The sequence below is a fragment of the Oryza sativa genome, chromosome 11 (assembly GCF_034140825.1).
Source record: "Oryza sativa Japonica Group chromosome 11, ASM3414082v1".
Lineage (NCBI taxonomy): Eukaryota > Viridiplantae > Streptophyta > Magnoliopsida > Poales > Poaceae > Oryza > Oryza sativa.
Window position 1 is genome coordinate 3429745 of NC_089045.1, and position 19872 is coordinate 3449616.

General features: G+C 45.4%; 2 protein-coding genes and 1 long non-coding RNA gene across 3 annotated transcripts; 1 reads left to right on the top strand and 2 right to left on the bottom strand.

The window, feature by feature from the left end:
* Positions 1-612: 612 nt before the first annotated feature.
* Positions 613-7094, bottom strand: LOC4349891 (fatty acid amide hydrolase-like). The gene is made up of 19 exons (NM_001423166.1): positions 6914-7094; positions 6671-6780; positions 6468-6528; positions 6120-6310; positions 5792-5921; positions 4820-4897; positions 3830-3977; positions 3612-3724; positions 2829-2904; positions 2633-2704; positions 2475-2517; positions 2310-2381; positions 2154-2234; positions 1905-2008; positions 1705-1797; positions 1533-1601; positions 1373-1437; positions 1097-1254; positions 613-961 (listed from the first exon to the last, which is right to left on the bottom strand). The coding sequence occupies exons 1-19, from the start codon at positions 7011-7013 to the stop codon at positions 893-895; spliced, it is 1833 nt and encodes a 610-aa protein (NP_001410095.1). The 5' UTR covers positions 7014-7094; the 3' UTR covers positions 613-892.
* On the top strand, positions 6213-7092 carry LOC4349892 (uncharacterized). The gene is made up of 2 exons (XR_003239416.2): positions 6213-6351; positions 6651-7092. It is a non-coding gene; the product is annotated as an uncharacterized lncRNA (long non-coding RNA).
* A 391-nt stretch (positions 7095-7485) lies between the features above and the next one.
* Positions 7486-14111, bottom strand: LOC112936920 (filament-like plant protein). The gene is given in 7 exon segments (XM_066305392.1): positions 7486-7691; positions 7693-7992; positions 8432-10440; positions 10777-11101; positions 11210-11321; positions 12539-12708; positions 13839-14111. Coding segments are annotated over 5 exon segments (2712 nt in total). The 5' UTR covers positions 11240-11321; positions 12539-12708; positions 13839-14111; the 3' UTR covers positions 7486-7643.
* Positions 14112-19872: the final 5761 nt, after the last annotated feature.

Here is a 19872-nt window from a genome sequence, read left to right on the forward strand (position 1 = left end):
TTGTGAAGCCACTGTTGTAAACCAACACGTCTATTAGCAGATCACCGGATCCATTCTCTGTCCCTCCCGCCGCAGTAGAGACGTAAGAAAATGTAGAATACCTGTGCCTTTTCCTCTGCCCTCAACAACATTGTAGAAGTAGACAACGATATAGGGTGAAGTTCTCTTTTAATTATAGATATGATATTGAGTATAAGCAAATCTCAAATGTCTCACCTTGCCCCTTTATATACAGTTGTCTTAGGAGAAGATAAATCTTATCTTTACTCTGGTTTGGATTAGTCCATAAGAAAGAAAATTTATCTCCCCAGGACATACTAGTCCATAAAAGCTACGATATCAACGAGCTAACTGTAAATTCTAAAGTTGACAGGGGTGCAATAGTAAATGACATGTGGACCAGGCTCGTCCGGGAACCAGAAGTGCTGTCTAATTTTCCTCCAAGAAGGATGATGGGCCATGGCCCATAGGCCACATGGGCCCTTCACCATTTCCACTCGACTTTGTGTTTCACAGAATTTTACCAAGCTAAGCTTGGTGTCCACCGATATTCTTAGGAGAGTTGAGTGAGAAAAACAATTGTACTAGTAGTAAGTAGTAGTAGTTTAGAGTAAAAGAAATGAAATATCATATTTAGTAAATCAGTAGGCACATTCAATAATAGTAAACATATACAGCGACATGCATATGACTTACATGCATGCTTATGTCAAGCAGCAGCAACAACAACAAACATAACAACAATTACAATAATAATGTCCATCACATTCTGTATTTGGGATGGTAAGAATGATCGATGATAAATTTCTCCCCAGTCCAAATCTCTCAGAATCAAACTGTCACTCAACTCTCACAACATATATAGCTACTATTTGTTCTTTTGAAACTGAAACTAGTATTTGTTCTTGTTGAGGAGATCGTAGTACACCATGGGCTTCCTGTAGTTCTTGCCGCACGCCTCCTGCAAAAAAATATATAAAAAATTAAAAATAATCACTTCTGTGTAGATAATTAAACACATTTCACTCCCCACATGCAATGCAGGATTTGGAAAGAACAATTAACATCAGTTCGTTTCCAGCATCAGATCGGTGACCTGCATGGCGTAGGCGAGGTGCAGCAGCGTGGCCTCCGACCACGGCCTCCCGATGAACTGCAGCCCGACGGGGAGCCCTTCCCTGTCGTACCCAACCTTCACGGTGATCGCCGGCAACCCCAGGAAGTTCCCGGCGATCGAGTACCTCACCAGCGCAGCTGCATCGATCCAATGCAATGCAACACTGACGAGTTAGTGAGATGCCAGCTTAATTATTCTGAAACTGAACTCTTTTTTCTTCAGTTAATTGCTCGTGATTGGTTGAGTTATAATCACCTCCGTTTATGTAGTCCAGCTCTCCGGTGTGCCCCGCGTTGTCCTGCAATTCGTGCGCTGTCACTCTGTACAAGAAGTACACAGTTAGGCCCTGAAACTGTCACTGCTACACTCAGTAGTAGTGGTGAGTGATTTTTTCCATGCAAGATTGCATAGGTACCCTGTCATTGGTGTGACGATCACGTCGAATGTCTCAAAGATCTTGTCGTGGAAGTACATCTGACGGTTCCTGCAAAAAAAGAAGAGTTCATTCATTTCGAGTTCAGAGTGGATAGTGTTCTAAGTTTGATGGTGGAATGAATGTCTGAAGAATGGTAGATATGATAGCTCACCGGATTCGTTGCGAGTTCAGGTAAGCTCTGCTGCTGAACGACCCGTAGGCGCTCAGCGCGATCCTCACATCCCAACCAATCTCAGACTTGCTCCTGCATCAGCATGGTTTGAGTGTACAATGAATTGATCATCATTTTGAATTCATACGCATGTCAGCCTGAAAAATGATTTCATATGACAAAATTTATGATACGCTTACAGCTTCTTCAGATACTTATCGAAGGAGGCGGTGCATTCTGAACCCATTGTCACGTAATGCGCGAGCCGCATCTCCTCAATTTCAGGAATTGTCACATCAGCAGTCTTGCAGATAGTAGCACAAACAATTGCAAAAATAAATAAATAAAATGTCAGATTGCATGAACTGTAGTGTATTTCCTCAAAATCATGTCACTGAGTGCATTGTTTAACTTCAGGATTAGATGAAGCGTAGAGTTGTTCTTACTACCTCCCAACCGTATCGAGTCCGCAGCGTATGGACAGCTTTGTAGCAGCAACTTCTGATGTCTTCAGAACAGTCATTGAACCACTGTTTTTGTGGCGAATATCAGTACAATGTTCAGTTTCAGATGACACGATTTTATTACAGTGTTGAAGCACTCACCTTTGCATATCTTGCTAGTCTGATGGTAGGCATCGAGCTTGCAGCTTTCAGCAGGGGAAGATTCAGTTCAGGCTGCAAACAAACAAAAAATATCAAATCTTCTGCAAATTCAGTCTCACTGAACATCCAAACGTGTAAGAGAAAATACAAAGTTCGAGCATTTGCCTGCAAGTGGCTTGGTTGGGACTGATCAGCAATAGCTGCATAGCTGAATGATAAACAGCAACACAAAACTTTTAGTACATTACAACATATATACACAATCAAGTGTAACAAGATCACTGAGAGCTAAATTAGTTTCTGAAACAAGAGAGATTACTAACGCGATAAGCGCATCCTCCACTGTCGCGGCTAAGATCCCTGGCATCCCGACGGTCCAGTTAAGAGGAAGAAGCCTGAGATCAGAAATAGCCCAGGTCAGGTGTGTCTGAACAATGCACATCCATTGCAGCTATGGCTACTTTGGCTAGTGATTGATCTTGTAGAATGAAAAGTACATATATGTGGAGCATGACGAACCCATCCTTGGAGAAACGCCCTGCCGTCGGCTTCAAGCCCACCACACCGCAGAGCGCGGCTGGCATGCGAACAGATCCTGATTAAAATGCACAAAGAAAACAATAACTCAATACTGCATGCAGATATTCTTGTCGTACATTTGGCAGAATTCAATCCAAACATCATTCATTATGTTCGGATATAGATTTTCATCTTCCGTCGTTGTTTGCATGACATCTAAATAGTTATAAAAAAATTTAAAAAAATTGACAACATAGATTAATATGAAATATATCACTCCACAAACATACAAGACCAAATTCGACTCCTATAAGTTGCAACAAAAAGAACAAATTAAACTGAAAATAGTTATCATACATTCGTATTTATATTTATTATTTTTGTTACAATCTATAGAAGTTGAATTTTATCTTGCATGTTTGTAGAGTGATACTCCTATATTTCATATTAATCTATCTTGACAATTTTTTTTTAAAAAAAATTATAACTATTTAGGTGACATAAACGAAACGAGGAGATATCCCCTCGACGGATGAAATCACTTTCCCATTATGTTCTGAATGTTTTGTATCACACAAGCTAGTTCAGCAATGTTTTGTTTGTCAGAGCAAGACATTTTCAGTTTCATTGTTCAGATTAAAAAAAAAAACCCATTTTGCGTGTACTGATGATCCGATCAGATAACAGAAGCCAGAGCAACACAATGTTTTGTATTGTCAGAGCAGGATGTTTTTAGGGTTCAGAAAAATTCCCAATTTGCATGTACGAGTTGAGTAGGTTTACCGCCTCCGTCGGCTCCAAGTGCGACGGGGCAGAGGCCGGCGCAGACGACGGCGGCGGACCCGCCCGACGAGCCGCCGGCCACCTTGCCGGTGTTGTACGGATTCCTCGTCGATCTGAAACCATCAAACCAGGTAAGAAACCCATTGGTAAAAGGGTAAAAAAATTGTGATTTGGAGACCGCGCGGATGATGAACAGGACGACGACAAGTGATGCGTACCCATGGTGCGGGTTGATGCCGCTGGTGCCGGCGCCGAGCTCGTGCATGTTGGTCTTGCCGGCGAGCACCGCGCCGCACGCCCGCAGCTGCGCCACCACCGCCGCGTCCTGCACGCACGGCCGCATCCTCTGCAGCCATCTCGTTCCTCCTGTTCATATGCGTCTTTGATCAGTTTCAGGGTACAGTACAACCAATCAGACATAACATTTCCACCCCTAAATATAAAACTAGTATATATGATTTAGGGCCTACCCTAGTATCGTATTGGTCTCACTTTAAACCATACCATTTTGGGGTAAAATTGACAGACATGTGGATGAATTTAGTCTGTTATCAAATATTGGTAATGTGTAAAAAATTGACAGCACATTTAGCCTATCATACCAAAACTCGGCAATGTTGCCAACCTATCAAATTTTGGTATTGCCAAATTTTGGAAATATTCATTTTGACAGTAATCTGAACTGGTCTTTATTTATCATGTTTGCTATGTCGACATAGATTTGGTCCTGACATTAGTTAGAATCTTCAGATTCATACACTCTCTTTCTTCAGAAAAAATGTTTTTAATTTGCAAACAGTATTTCATAGCATGGCCAATGCAATAATTTATTTTGTCCCCTACAAAAAAACGAGTTAGTACAGCCTACTGTAGCTAATTTAAAAAATAAAAGCACCGATTTCTCTCTTTTTGCAACAAATCGGATCACGTCTTCTGTTGATGAACAGTATCAATCCAAAACACACATGCCAATTGTCAGCACTCATTTTGCAAGAAGCAAACGATCGACGGACAGTGTGTACGGCGATGAACAGTGTCATCAGAATCATCCGACCGTACCGGGGCCTCCTCTCCATGGCGGCAGCAGCTCTACCTACCGTCCTGCAGCTGATTAAATCCTGATTCCGATTGCTTTTTACCTCCTGTTCTTATATATGATTCGACAACCTTAGCACCGTTGATGATACCTGATCTTGTGATGTTCTTACCTGTTGTTGGGTATGGCAGGCAGTCGATCTCGTCTTTGACGGCCACCAGGACGCCATCCATGGCAGAGAGAGGAGCTCCTGCAGTTAATTAGCATCAAGAACAGTCAAACACTTGACATAATCCAAGAACAATTAACAGTTAACAGAAGCCAAGAAATGAAATGGTGCATGCAATCGATCAGGTAAAAGCTGCATGAATGCAAAGAGTAAACGATGAGATACTGCAACAACAGATGCATCAGCACAACGAGATGCCTTCAATTGCAACAGATCAGCAGGCCAGGCCCTGCAAGGAATGTAGTATTGGCCTCTGCGTGCAACCACATGCAGTGGCAACTAACCGTCCCTATGAGCTATCAATGCTGGATCAGGACCATGCAATGCTTTCAGATTCGATCAAGCAAGCAAAGAGCTAGTCTAGTCAATGCATGATCATTAGGGGATGATGCCGATGCCATTTCTATGGAATCTTTCATCAGAAAGCCCCTTCTGTTCGAAGTCTGAACATTTTGCTCCATGTCAGATTAGTCCGAGCCCTGAATCTGCTGCAAGCTGCGTGTTGTTTCATTGTGGAAACATCTCTTTCAGAGACCAGTCCGTGCATTGGCAGGCTCTGACAATGCCTTCCTGTAAAGCATCTGCTGATACTGTTCATCCAGCTGGTCAGTTCCAGACTGCAATGGCAGTAATAGTAGTACTTCTTCACCAGTACTACAAGTAAAAACTCATGGCCGGAAGCATGCAAGTTGGTAGTAGCATACAGAAGTAAACATGGTGGTTATGACAGTTTAATTTCTGCAGATTCTCTGAACCTAAATGTCAATGGTGATGAAGGCTAGACACTGAGGCACTTGCTGAGTACTGCTAGTATGATATAATTACTGTTTAATGCTCGAATGATTCATTGATTTTGATTTGTTGATACGGTTCTTTGGCATAATGTACACTGAAAATGTAGTTAATTTTGTTTACCTTGCTGGTATCTGAGGGTGGATGCCTCGGCCTGTCTGATGACGTCCTGAGGATTGCAGCTGATGAACAAGGCCATGTTCAGATCAGGGCCTGAACACTCCTTCACTGCAGCGAGAAATCTCCTCGCAACCTGCCAGCAATGCAGTACAAGCTAATTGGGTAGCATTCATGAACAAGAATACCTCTAACCTACTAAAATTCAGTGAGTAATTCACACCCCCAATGCACTACACATTGTCATAATGCATTGCATTGTACTGAACTACTGATACAAAAACCATTAAACACGAACATATTACTGTCAGTAAAACTGTACTAAATGTTTTACCATGACAGGAGTGATCTCTCCTGAGATGTAGGCACTGGTGAAGTCCCGGATTGTCCAGCGCCTGAACCCCGGCGATGGCGGGTCAGCGAGCACCGATTCGAGGCGAGCCGGGAGGCAGACGACGGCCTCCTGAACGCGCTCTGCCGGCGACATGTCTGGCTTCGTCAGGCTCACATTCTGCTCAGGGATGTCTGCAATGAAGCAACAGCAGCAGGAGCAGCAGTATTTTCAGGTTCTAGCTGAATCTAAATTTGATTTTCAAATGTGAATTCTACTGTGAACAAAAGTACAAAAACGGCTCGAAATGGTAGGGCCGAAATCCCAAAAGGTAAGGAACAGAAGACAGACCTTGCCAGGTGTGAGCTGCAGTGAACAGTGGTGGCTCCGGGATTTCGGCATCCGAGACAAGCTACAGTGAAATTTTCAGCAACTAATCAGCATCCAAACAATCTGATCACAGTTCAAGTGCCATTATAATCTACAGCGTTTCAGCTAACATTTCAACTTGTGTTTTTTTACTGTGCCAAGCAGAAGAAGTGATGATCATCTACCTTGTTGACAAGATTGTCTCTCTTGAGGATGTAGAGCACGATTGAGCCGATGATCGGCGCCTCAAGAACCCATGCGAATATCTTCACCAGAAGCCCAGCAACCCGTGGAGCTGAAGAAAGCAATAAAACAAAAATGATCAGACATAAGCATACAAATCACTTCCAAGAACTGAAATTCTGAATTCTGAATGCAAAAGCTCTTTGACATGAAAATGGACAGAAAATTCAGCAAGAGCTTGTAACCTTTGACGTTGGGGCTGATGTAGAACTCGTTGCTGTCGGCGCCGAGATTGACCTCCGACGCCGGCTTGTACACCTTGGGAGCCGAGCTGAAGACACCCATGGATGGAAGCTGATGAGCTGAGCTGAGCTCAAGAAGAACAAAGACCTTTGCTTGCTCAACAATGGGAGACGATTCGAGTGTGCGATAGAGTGCAACCATGCCACAGCTTATGTAGTACTCCATGTCGCAGTTTTGGACGGTAGTGTGGAGGTGGTTGCATCTTACAGAGGTAAATTCAATCGTACGGAACCTACAGTTACTGAAAACCAGCTCTCATCACTTTCAGACATTCGAGCTATATATCTCAAGCATTTAGTTTCCAGGCTTATAAACTCGAGCAAAGCACTATACAAGTTTCAAGCTGCATTTCTTCAGTGACAGATTATTCATCTTGCATTCAGTGAATTGCCTACTTATATGTTCAGCACATCTTCAGCTCGAACTGACTAGCTTGTGAGAATGGTACTATATGACAAACATCAGTCTCAACTTTCAACAAGACTTGCATCAGAAACTGGTGAACGCTGAAAAGTAAAGAAAATGAGGCTGAGCTCATAGCAGTAAAATCATCAGGCGGAACAAGCACAAGTAACCATCATTTTCCTGTAAATGTACACTGATCTAAGCATCAGGTGACAACTGACAAACATCCACGAACTGTTAAATAAGTTTATGCACAAATCTTTTTCATCAGATTTCACTTTCTTGTTTTGTTCCTGTAGCTACCAAGCGACGATAAACCGCCAGAGAACACTGACGTTTGCGAATGTGTGGAAGACGACTGAACACGAGGAATGGGTGACAGGCAGCTCCCATTGCTCTTTGGAAGATCCAAATCGTACAGGCCATTTGCAAAGCCTGCTGGTGGCACCTCAACATCGGGTTCTCTAAAGTCCAGAAGTGCATCCCCAGACTCTAGCTTTTCAGGCTCGGCTGTTACACTGTCGAGATCGGTCAGCGATTTTAGCTGACGACCGAGGTTCGCAATCGTCTTCTGGCACTCCACGAGTTTTCCAGCAGCACTGGAGAGCTCTTTATCCTGTTACAGAAGATGAATTGTTAATAGAAACTTCTCAACTGACAGGTCTGATTGGACCTTAGGCACAAACTAAAATACAGGTATGTAAATCCTTTGGGTGTGCTTAGATCATTGACCAGTACTAGATCCATTCGGTTACATGTCACTATAGAATGTGTCTAGGGACCACAAAACTACATACCAATAGTTAGATGTCCCTGGAAGAGTTTACAAGTTCAATATTTTAGCAATTTTTATAACATACACTTAGCAAAAGAAATGGCCATTTGGATGTCCAAACAACCTCAAGCGAAGCAACTAGCAAGTAGATTGGACCATAGGAGATAGAATCCTTGTACTTTTGGCCTGATGTTTGCAACTCTTAAGCCCTATAGTGTTATAACAGTGAGGTGGTTAAATTTCCAGTTTATATGCAGCAGAGAGAGCATAAAAAGACTACCTGCTTGACCTTCAGGTCACCATTTGTGTTGGCCAGTCGCCAAAGCCTTGCCTCCCGACTGTCTCTTGACAGCTGAGCCTCTAACTTGCGGCATTTTGCTTCGTACTCCTCTGACAGCAGCTTCTCCTGCTCAATCTTACCTTGCAGCAAGCTTACCCTATTTGTAAGTTTTGTGATTTCCAGTTTAGCTCCTTCAAGTTGGCCTTCCATTGCCTTCCTTCCCACCGCTGCATCCTCGGCCTTGGCAGTGAATTCTACCAACAATGCAGTCTGGTCCTTAAGTCTTACTTCCAACAATGAGATCTTCTCCTGGAGCTTCATGGTTTCCTGGTGTGAACTCTCAAGCTCAGACTCCAACATCTTTCGGATGCCTTCCACTGCCTCTAGTTGCATCTTCAGTTCCGAAGAAAATGCCTTCTCCTTTGCTGCATCGCACTCCAGATCGTTCACTGTTCCATGCAGTTTCGCAATTTCTGAGTTCACTACCAGGAGCCGTGCCTCCAATGCTTCTTTGGCAGATTCCACGCCAAGTTTTTTCTCTGATTCAATCTTCATTGACTCCATTTGGACCACAAGTTCTTCATACATGGTTTTCTCTTTTTGCAACTCGCTCTCCAGTGTTTCAATAGATCCCCTCAGTTTCCCGATATCCGCATGTGCGGACTGCAGTTGTGCCTCTAGTGACTTTTTATCTGCATCTGCCATGTCTGCATATGCTTTGTGCTGCAAAGACAGAGTTCTCTCGGCATCAATCTGCTCTTGCAAGGATGCCACTGTCTTGCAAAGATCCGCTAACTCTACAGAAGTTGACTCTAACTGTGACTCCAGCTCTTTCTTATCTGTACTTTCTTCCAACGAAGCCACAACTGCCTGAAGTTTCTCAACTTCTATTGACTTCGACTCAAGCTGCAATGCCAAAGATCCTCTCTCAGCATCTAACTGATCAGCTTGTCCCAAAGCAGCAATTTTAGACTCATTTGCCAAGTTGAACTGCATTTGTAATTCTGCCAACTTGTTGTTGGCTGCCATCAGGGCATCACACGACGCGTCAAGCTGGACTCTAGCCTCTGCAAGGGCCATTTCAAGATCCCTTTTCTCAGTCTCAAGCTTTTCAACCTTTGCCTGCAAATCTGTGACCTGGCTCTTTAGTGTTTCAGTTTCGACTTTTGAAGCTTTATCTATAGCCACAGCCTGGTCAGAATCAGTTTCTGTTCCAAAGCTAGAGCTTACACGTTCTACTTCAGACAATGCAGCCAGCTTTTCCATCTCAAGGAAATCATCCATCAGGTCAATCTCAACATGATTGTTTACAACATCTCTTGAGCTGGCACTACTGTTCTTGAACTGATCAAGTTCGGCTATCAGAGCCGAGGCCCATGAATCAGAATTTCTCATTTCACTGTCAACAGTCAGCATACGCTCCCCACTGTCAGACTGGCTATCAGTGAGAGATTCCATGCAAGCATTGTTAGGCGCAGGCCTAGAATCATTGGCCAAGGAAGTTCTTCGTGTCAGATGGCGCAGCTTACGGCATTCTGCCTCAACCCTTGCAATCTTTTTCACACTTTCCAAATGTTGTTTACTTGCTGTCTCTGCTGCTTCATTGCTCAGATCTCTTTCCAGTGACAGTCTCTTCAAGTCCTTGGCTAGCGTGAGCAGCTCGATCTTCAGGCCCTTGTTTTCCTTCTCTGCAGCCTGAAGTTTATCCTGCAGATCATGCTGGACAGCCACAGTGGCAGCTTCTAATTTAGCGGCTTCCAGCTGCTGCTTTAGCTCATAAATATGGTTCTGGAGCTCAGACTTGTGAGAATCCAATTCTTGAGTCTTCTTAGCAACTGCATCACGAATTTTCTCCTCTTGTTCTTCCCTAGCTTGGCGAAGCTGCCTGACACATTCTTTGAGAGCATCATCTAGGTGGTTCACTTGATCATCCAAAGAGGCATTCTTCTGAGTTGAAGCTTCGAGTAACCTCTTCAGGGTACTAACTTCAGCTTCAGCTTGTTCCCAACCTACAAGTAAGTCAAAAATAAAGTTCAATATGAATTTGGTTCCATATTGGAATAAATAAAACTATGATTTTCTTGAGAAGGTACAACTGAGGAGACAGACGACACACTCACTCCACACACACTAACACGCATGTGCAGACAAACAGAATTATTGGTTGATACTACTATTTTAACTTTGCCAAAGAACTATTTGAATGAGTTTCCTCTTTCTTAGTTCTATTGATGTCCTCACATATAAAATTAATTTTGAATAATGAAGGGAAGCCACAGACTCAATAAATGCATGGGATCACAATAATGCAAAATGTCTAAAATCATAGTGAAAAGAAAGATTACCTGCAACAGCCTCTTCTGCAACCTTTGTATGCTGCTTCACCAAGTCATCTTTAGCATTGATAGTCAAAAGGGCTGAAGCAAGCTTCTCACTCAAACTCTTCACAGAATCTTGCATATCTTCATCTTTGACATTTGTGAAGACATCTGGCTGTGGTGACTGACAATGCTGTGTGGAAGAATCATCTGACACAGTTTCCAACACTAGCTTTTCATTTAAAGATTTTGCTGTTGCAGTTCCTTGAGTCTCATTATCTGTAATTCTTGAGCAAATTTTAGGTGATTGGCTATGATTTGGGGAAGCACCATTCGGAATAGGCTTTTCGCCCTGGTTTTGCCAGACACAGAAAAAATGAGAGTATTTTCCGCAAGCACTTACAAATAATTTCAAATTTTAAATAGTCTACAGAAAAAGTAAGAGATTTAATGATTGTACCGGAGAAGCAATTCCTCCCTCCTCTCTCATCTCCGGTCTCTCTTTCAGAGAACTTGATTCAGACAACTAGAGTATGCTCTCAAGCCACCAAAGTGGAAATCAAACATGTGACCTGTTACATAAGAATTAACTTCCTTAACAATGAGATACCACAGGATTCTGAAAAAAAATCTATATGTTACATTCTATCCTCTGGAAAACTGCAAGTCAAAAACATTCAACAGAGCTATAGAGATCAGCACTATCAAAACATTCAAGTTAACCATGCAAAACTGAGGGGGTAACAGATGTTAATGGTGGTTCTTTCTATATGCAGTGTGCTATTCTGGAATATAACTATCTAGGAACAAAATTGAGGCATAAGCCTTTGAAGCAAAACTCCAGAACCATGTCAGATAGCTATTAATTTATTAATTTGAGAATCACTTATAACTTCAGCGAGCAAATCGCTCCTCGACACAGCAATAAAAGAACAAGATATTACATGACAGTTAAGTGCTACATTCATTTACAATTTAAATATTATGTCCAAATGCCACTACTTGCGTAACATTATCCTTAGTTTGTTAATCCACAAATTACAATTGCACTTCATCCAGGCACCTAACTACATAAAGAATGCATCAATACCACATGAAGCATAATAAAACCATTTGTGACAAGGTTATGTTGCTTACGAAGTAGAACATTAACCCATGCTTAACTCAAAGCCCATTTGTCCCTATCAGGGAAAAGGGGCCCAATAAAGAACCCGCTAGAAGTCTTGGGAACCTTTATATCTTGTTTGATGCATTTAAAGATTGTGTAACCATATGTTTGGAAGTACTTAGTAGTCTCTTACAAAATCATATAATCAGGACGAATCAAGTACAAACCTAACTACTCAAGTCTATTTCCAAATATTAAAACTGGCATGCTATATTGCTATTGGTTACTGGATGTCTGATTTCTACAAATTTATTCATTGACAAGCGTGTGACAAACGAGTGACCCTGTAATGGCTGGCCCAACAGCAACAGATCAAATTGCAAATTTGCATGTCATAAATCTGTCCAAAGCAGAAAAAATGACATCTCAGCTAGAGATGCCAACAGGCAACAGCATCCGTTATGTTTATTAAAATCAGAAATCCCAACTTTGGTTCTTAAGAAAAGTTTGTTCCCCAAGTCTAATTCGCAAACACCTAAACTATCACCAAATCATGATGTTTCTAGTACAGAAGTGCAGATGAATAGCCAAACAGAATTCAGAATTTCTTTTCTCAAAACTGAATTCAAAATTTCTTAGATATGGATCCCATTCAGACAGAATTTAACTATTGAGGTGAACCTGATCACCGGAGTGCAATGACATCGAACCAGGGCATTCAAACTTGTGCCTCCAGAGTCAACTCTTGGAGATCCATCTTGCAACCACCGGTCATCAGACAATCAAAGCATCAATAGTGATCACTTGGTCTACCAGCCACCATCAAAAAGCATGGTTTGGATCACTGAAGTCTGAAACACAAACCAATGGAGAGAAATCTCATCAATAAACATCACATTGCATATTACTAATGGGATTCCTTAATAATGTAATGTTGTAAACTGAGCAACAGGCAGTAACTACAATCGTCCTAGGGAAGTAAAAGTAAAACTTTAAAACGTTGCAATTACCAAAATGTGAGCAATGCACAGGATCCGATTTTCCACTGTAATATACAATGTCTATAACTTAATGAACACTTCAAAACAAAGATACCAAGGAACACAAAATCCAACAAGGCATTGAGTACGATTCCAGAAACCAAGAGAAAAATAATATATGCTTGCTGCAAAGCACGGTAATATCAAAGTTTTTTTTTTTAGCAAACGTAAAAAGTACAAACCCTATCCTACCCTTTTCTAAGACAAATCTTTGCATCAAACGAACACATCAAAGATCAAAATGTGGCTAGTAAATACTCCTAAAACTTCAAAACCAAATCTGGCAGCACCTAAAACCCTACAAAAATGCATGCCAAAGCAGAAGATTTTACCCAACTCCGAGGCCTCAAAACGAGCCAAGAAATCAAAATCACTTCGCATAACGCAAAAACAAAAGAGAGAGAGAACAATTAAGAAACCACCAAAAACGAAGAGAGCACCGCGCGTAAACTGGATTGCAGCGCAAATCAAAATCTCCCCCCTTTCAATCTTTGGAAAAACTGCACCCGCAATCAAATCTCATCAAAATCAAGTCTACGACGGGTGGAGTGCGCAAGATACAGAGCAAAAAACCTACAGGAAAGGGAACAAAGAAGAGAGATTCAGAAAATCGGCGCAGGTGAAGGGGAAACAGGGAGCAATTAATACCTCTGAGAACCCCCGAATTAAACCCGTCGCCTGGAGAACAGCAAAACCACCACAAGAACCATGTGAACACCAGACCAAAGTTCAGTTTTTTTTTGTCTTTACTGCTACTACTATTCTATCTCTTTCCCTTTCTCCTAGTAGTTTATTTGGGATAAAGATCAGAGGGAAGAACAGCCGCAGATTCACATTGCTCACCTCGCCCACAAAATCAATCACAGATCGAAGCGAACACACGCGGAGAAGGATGAGAGAGAAGCAAGCACAGGAGGTAAAAAAGCAGGAGGTTACTGTACCAGAGCAGCAGCATCACCATGAATGACACCATGCCCAAGAAAGGAGGAGGAGGGAAAAAGGCCACTGCTTTTGACGAGATGAGAGCCTCGAGTGCGTAGAAATCGCAGCAAGAATCCAAAAACCGCCTCCTTTTTTGCTTCCTTTTTTCTCTCTTCTCTTCTTCTTCTTCTTCGCGGTTCGCCTCCTCTCTTTCCCGCCCAGGCAGCTCAAACCAGGACTCACTTTCAGCTGCTGGTGTTCTTGCCTCCCCTCCTCTCCTCTCCTCTTCTACTGCTCTTCAATGTGTCATTATTGTAGTACTAGTACTACCTGTGCTGCTACCACTTTCATCTCAAGAAGAAAAGGGAGAAGGGAGAAGAAAAAAAAATGTTGTTACCGCAGCTGTTACTTGTATACTGATAAATACTTCCTGTCTTTGACCGGGCAGAGAGTACTGCCACGGTCTGCTGCTACTGTGTAAGGGTATTCCTAACTCAATAACTAGATGGTGTCCATAGTATTAAATAAGTTGTTATCTATGATAAAAAATAATGTGGCAAGTGAATAAATAAGAAAAAAAGAAGAAAATCATGTGTTGCATCTACACAACATCCAAGACATTATGTGAGATAAGTAACATTAAATTAAAGTAGGAATAGTGGTGTTTGCATTGGAAGAGTAATGTCTAGTACTAGTTTTTTTGATGATGTGGAGTTCATAGAAACCATGTCTAGTGTTATGGGTTGGGACTGCCCTAACGTACTACTACTTAATTCCACTAAACAACCACCATTACTTATGCTAATCTATACTTGCTGGATTTGGATGGGATTTTGCATTCCATAAGCATAATGATGCTAATCACTGCCTCAGCTCAGCTCAGATGGTGGATCTCTGTATTACTGCAGGTTTGTAGAGCATGGGTAGAGTAGGGGCCTGTTTAGATTCATTTGGAATGGCAAAAGTTTTGGTGGCAAAAATTTTGGCATTGCAAAAGTACTGGTTGGTGTTTAGATGCATGTTAAAGTTTTGTCATTCTAGTACTAAAGTGAGAGAGAAAAAGAGAGAGGGAGTGGTCTCAAAGCATTTTTTGGTACAATTTGCTAGCAAATACCAAATGCCAAATTGCCAACTTTTACTACTAATGTTTAGATCTAAAATGGCAAAAAGTGCTATAAAATAACAAAACTTTTGCTATTTTAGAGGATCTAAACAGGGTCTAGATTTGTTTAGTGAACACAGGCTGCGTTGCACCTGGGGTCCTGGGGAGGCTCTGGCCTCTGGGCGTTTCGGATTTAATTTTCTTTGTTTCTTCCGATACGGTGGGGCCCACCTGCAGCGCGTCGGGACCGAGGAGATCCCATCGTCTCGTATTCGGAAGTATTCGTATGGATCGGAGTACCCTGGAGCTTGCACACACAGGTTTGAAAATGTATTACGTCCTCCATCGAAATATAGAAGTAGTACTCCATCAATCTAATATGGAACTTAACACATTATTTTACTATATTAAGGCCGAGTTTAGTTCCAAAGTTTTTTTTTAAACTTTCAACTTTTCCATCACATCAAAACTTTCCTACACACACAAACTTCCAACTTTTCTGTCACATCATTCCAATTTCAATAAAACTTCTAATTTAAACGTGAACTAACCACACCCTAAATCCGGTACTAGATCGTTATGCTATGAGACAAAGGCAATACTAGTATGGTTTGGAAATAAAATGAAAATTTTCAAAAAGGTCAAATTTTGGCCCTCTAGCTCTAAACTCTCACTCCAGTGGGAGCGGGCTCCTATGAGAGTTGGGGACAAGCTAAAAAGTGTTTGTCTAGCATTCAGCTCTAGATCTAAATAGAAAAAAAAAAGGGAAAAAAAGCAATCCCCAATCTGAAGCCCTAGGTTGCCGTCTCCGTGTGTGCTACCGGCTGTCGGCCGCGCGCCATCGCCCGCCACTGGACACCTCCCATGCGCCATCCCCACGTGCGCCGTCGGTCACCGCCCGCATGCCGTCCCCCCACCAACCGTGCGCCGCCCGTGGCCTACCGCGCACCCCAAGCCGTCGACTATGCCGCCTGTGCGCCTGGCCGGGTGGGAGAGGTGAGGATTATGGGAGGGAAAGAGAGGTGAGAGGTGGGGTAGTTCGGTGGCATTTTTATGTAAATATGTTGAAAAATTAAATGGTAGTGGGTCTTTTAGATTGGAGTGGAACTGTGCCGCAGCAAAAATTTAGCTCCACCCCCGTATTTTATTTTTTATGAGTAGCTTAGCTAACTCCACTTCCAAAAACGGAGGATCTGAACTGTTTGGCACAGCTCCGGCTCCGGGTAAATTAGAGTTAGGAACTAGAGCTATGCCAAAGGGGCCTTTCTTTGGGACACATGAAGTATATGCAGTTTTTATAAAATATATTATTCCATTTCAAAATATAAGAGCACGGGTCCAATAAATTACTCGTCTATCCTAAAAACCCAATCTTAGAGGATACACGCTCATCTACATGTGCGATTTGAACCCTGGTGGGTGGAGTTAGGCACCAAGGACTCCACCATACTTCCGGTGCTTCCCCATTTTTTTTATAGAGGGATTATGTGTGAGAGAGAAATGGGACATATATTAATGATGACGTGTTGTGTAGCGCCCGTTCCGTCGTGGCGCCTAGCGGGAAAATTATCTCTTAAAAACCCTAGTTGCGAAATTTGTTTCTTTGCTTGTTGTCTAGTGTCCGTGCCATCTCAAGATCTCAAATCCCCGATCTATCGTCGAGTTCAATTCCGAATCCAAATCCTTCCAAATCAAATTCCTCCGCAAAAGTCTATTTTGTCTCCCCCAGGGTCGATGGGCCGAATTTCCTCCCGGCTATCTCTCTCGCTCTCTCTCTCTCTCCCCCTCCCCCTCCGCTCCGCCCGCGCGCCGCGCGCGCGTGCGCGTGAGCCGCCGAGCCGAGCCCTCCTCTTCGCTCCCTCGCTGCCGCTCCCCGCGCGTCGTTCGCGCGCGCGCCCGCGTGGTCGTCGCCCGCGTCGCGCCTACGCCGTCTGCGCCGCCCGGCCCCGCTGCTCTGCCGCGCCTGCAGCCGCTCGGCCCCGCAGCCAGCGCGCGTGCCCGAGCCGCGCCGCTCAATCCGCCGCGCCTCCCATTGCATCCCACGCGCGCGTGCCGTGGTGGCCGACCGCCTGGTCGCCGTCGCCGTCACCCTCTGCCGCGCCAGCCCGCGCCTGTCGCCCGTGTCGCCGCTCCGCTCCAAACCGTCCCGCCGTCATCGCCGTCGTCATCGCCTCGGCCCCGCCACTCCGCGCGCAAGCCGCCAAGGGACGGAGGCAGAGCCCCTCCTCCCTCTGCCGCGACGCCCCGCTTCCCTCCTCCTTTTCCCAAAGCGGCAAGGAGGCAAACCCCTTTCTCTCCCTCCTTTTCCCCTTTTTCTCCCGCCGGCGTTATCCTCCCTCCGTCCTGTCGCCGATTTGGCCGTGAGCGCCGAGCGCCAGCTCGCGCCTTGACCGCCCAAAGTCGGTTTCCAAACCGACATTGCCGCCCTTAAAGCCCCAGGCGCCCTCCCTTCCTCTTTCCCCCCCAATCCTCCCTGTTTCTCGTCCGCGCCATTGCCGCCGCCTCCCGTGCTCTGTCTCGCCTCCGCCGTTCATCGCCGAGCGCCGGGAGAGCCGGTGCGTTCGAGGACGCGGAAGGGGACTCCGGGCGCTCGTCTTCTTCCTCTTCCCCGGCCCGAGGCCGGAGAGATTACTCCCGCGCCGTCGGCCTCTCGTCACTGCGCCCCGCCCGCACGGTAGTGCCTCCCTCCGTTCTTCCTCCTCGGTCCATCTCCCCCCCTTAGTTTTCGGTGGTAGCACGAGTAGCCTCCCCGTAGCTAGCCGGCGCCGCCCCGACCGTTGCCGTCGCTCGCCGTGTGCTCACCGCCGTCGCTGCCCGAGCTCCGTAGCACCCGCTCGTCGCCGGCCTCGCTCGGCGTAGCTCCGCCCAATCCGACGCTAGCATCGGATTCCCGTAGCCGCGTAGATGCTCTCGCCGCCGGGAATTGGCCCCTCGTGACCTCGTCGCCGTTTCCCCCTTTTCCCTCCGCCGGGCGCCGCCGCCGCAATCCGCCGCCGACGGACTCCCTCCGGCGAATCCAAGCCGTTGGCTCGCTCGCTCTTATTCTCCCTCGTCATCCCGGTGTACGCCCCGTCGCCCCTCATCGTCGCAAGGCGTCCCGGAGAAACCGCCGCCGCCCGCGGTCCATTCGCGGCCGGCGCCTTCGTCTTCCTCCCGCCAGCCCGCGTGGCAGCCACGTAGGCGCCACGTAGGCGCCAGCTCGGCCGGGTCGAGCCGACCCCGGTCAGCCCCTCCCCGTGCGCGCGTTCCACCGCGAGCCGTGAAGCTGCGCGTGGGCCCGCCGCATCCGCATCCACCGCGAATCGTGCGCGTGCACCGCGTCCCTCCCCCGCCCGCGCGCGTGCGCCGCGTGCTCGCTCCGCACGGTGAACCGTGTCACCGACAAGCGGGTCCCACCCGGGACCACACGTGGTGAGCCCGGTTCACCGGCTCTCTCTCTCCTCCCTCCCGCGCGCGCGCGCCTTGGGCCGCCTTGGGCCGGCCGGCCCATTTAGCTCGGCCGGACCGCTCCATTTCTCTCGGGCCGCGCCCTAGCCGCCCGAGAAAAGTCTATTGTCCCTCCCTCTTTTCTTTTCTTTTCTTTTCTTTTCTAAAAAGGATTTAATTAAATCCTTTTCCTTTAGACCAAAAATCCAATAATCTTAGAAATTCAATATCCTTCCAACCGTAAGTCCGTTTGACTCCGTTCAACTTCCAAAATTCCTCAAATCTCGAGATCTATCTAATGGCACGCTTAGAGGTCATTAATAGGGCTTTATTTTCACCGTTTGTTGAGTTGTCCCGTTTCGCGTGTAGTTTCGGAGCCCGAAGACCCGCAGTGCGAGGATTTCGAGGATCAAGCTCCAGATCTCGAGCAAGGCAAGCCACCTTTGAACATCTTGAGCCTATATTTGAAATTTAATTATGTTGCTTGAAAAATATTATGCATTGATAGGATCGCACTTAATCTGTTGTCCCGTCTGCAAGGCAGATCGGCGGACCTACCTAATTTGTTGCATTTGATCCTTCCTTTGCTAATTGATATACCATGTCCCCTTGTAACCATCTAGTTGCGTCCCGATATTCGTGCACCCTGTGCGAGTATCGACGGACGCCTTCAAACTTAAAATTCTGAGTAACTTCTTGGGTAAAACTTGGGTTTTACAAAAGACTTGGAAAACCCGACACCTGGGTCGGTGCTTGCGAACTAAATGAATTTCCAAAACCGCGGACCGGGGAACGTACCGGGTGTACGGTTTTCCGCTCTTGCACTTAAGGACCGTTTCCTTGGAATTTCATCCAAACATAAGACAAGTACGACCACATGGGTGGAATAGGACACCCCTGGCTGAGTAACTAGCTTATCAGGGGAGCCTTGATGCCGAGAGACATGTGGATTCGCCGGGGTGGTGTCGGGGAGGACCCCTGGGCTTCCTGGCACAGTATGGTCTGGGACCTAACCTGTTGTTGGTCTGGGACCCCTCTCGTCGGCATATGGTAAACCTGTGTCGGCTTTGGAAATGCCTTGTCATGAAAGCTTGGAGGTCTCCCGACGTGGCTGATCCTCACGGGTTGGGTGATCCGGGTTAGTAATGTCGTGTGGGTAAAGTGTACCCCCTCTGCAGAGGTTAACAAACTGTTCGAACAGCCGTGCCCACGGTCATGGGCGGATGTGAGGTGATTCCTAGCGTAGTTTTGCTTGACTACTGCTTGTGAAATTGCTGTTGTAGAAAAGGGTTCGATGATTGAAAAATCTGTAGCTGATGGAATCAGCTAGGCCCGGGTGGCCGTTTGAAAGTTGTTGGCCCGGGTGGCCGTTTGAAAAGCTGTTGGCCGGGTGCCAACCTTGATTCAAATCTAAAGACTGATACATTGCACATACTCCGACCGGACGAGACGCACTGTCTCATCCGTGTCATTTGAGAAGCGCTCACTTAGTTGATTTCAGAAAAGAGTTCAAATGAAATCAATTG

Bases quoted from the DNA above. Each gene is read 5' to 3' on its own strand.
- LOC4349891 (NM_001423166.1), bottom strand. From the start codon at position 7,013: ATGGGTGTCTTCAGCTCGGCTCCCAAGGTGTACAAGCCGGCGTCGGAG. The intron at 2,905-3,611 runs GTAAACCTACTC...CATTTTAATCAG, and splicing joins ACTTGGAGCCGACGGAGGCG to GATCTGTTCGCATGCCAGCC. The intron at 2,518-2,632 runs GTTAGTAATCTC...TTTATCATTCAG, and splicing joins GTGGAGGATGCGCTTATCGC to CTATGCAGCTATTGCTGATC.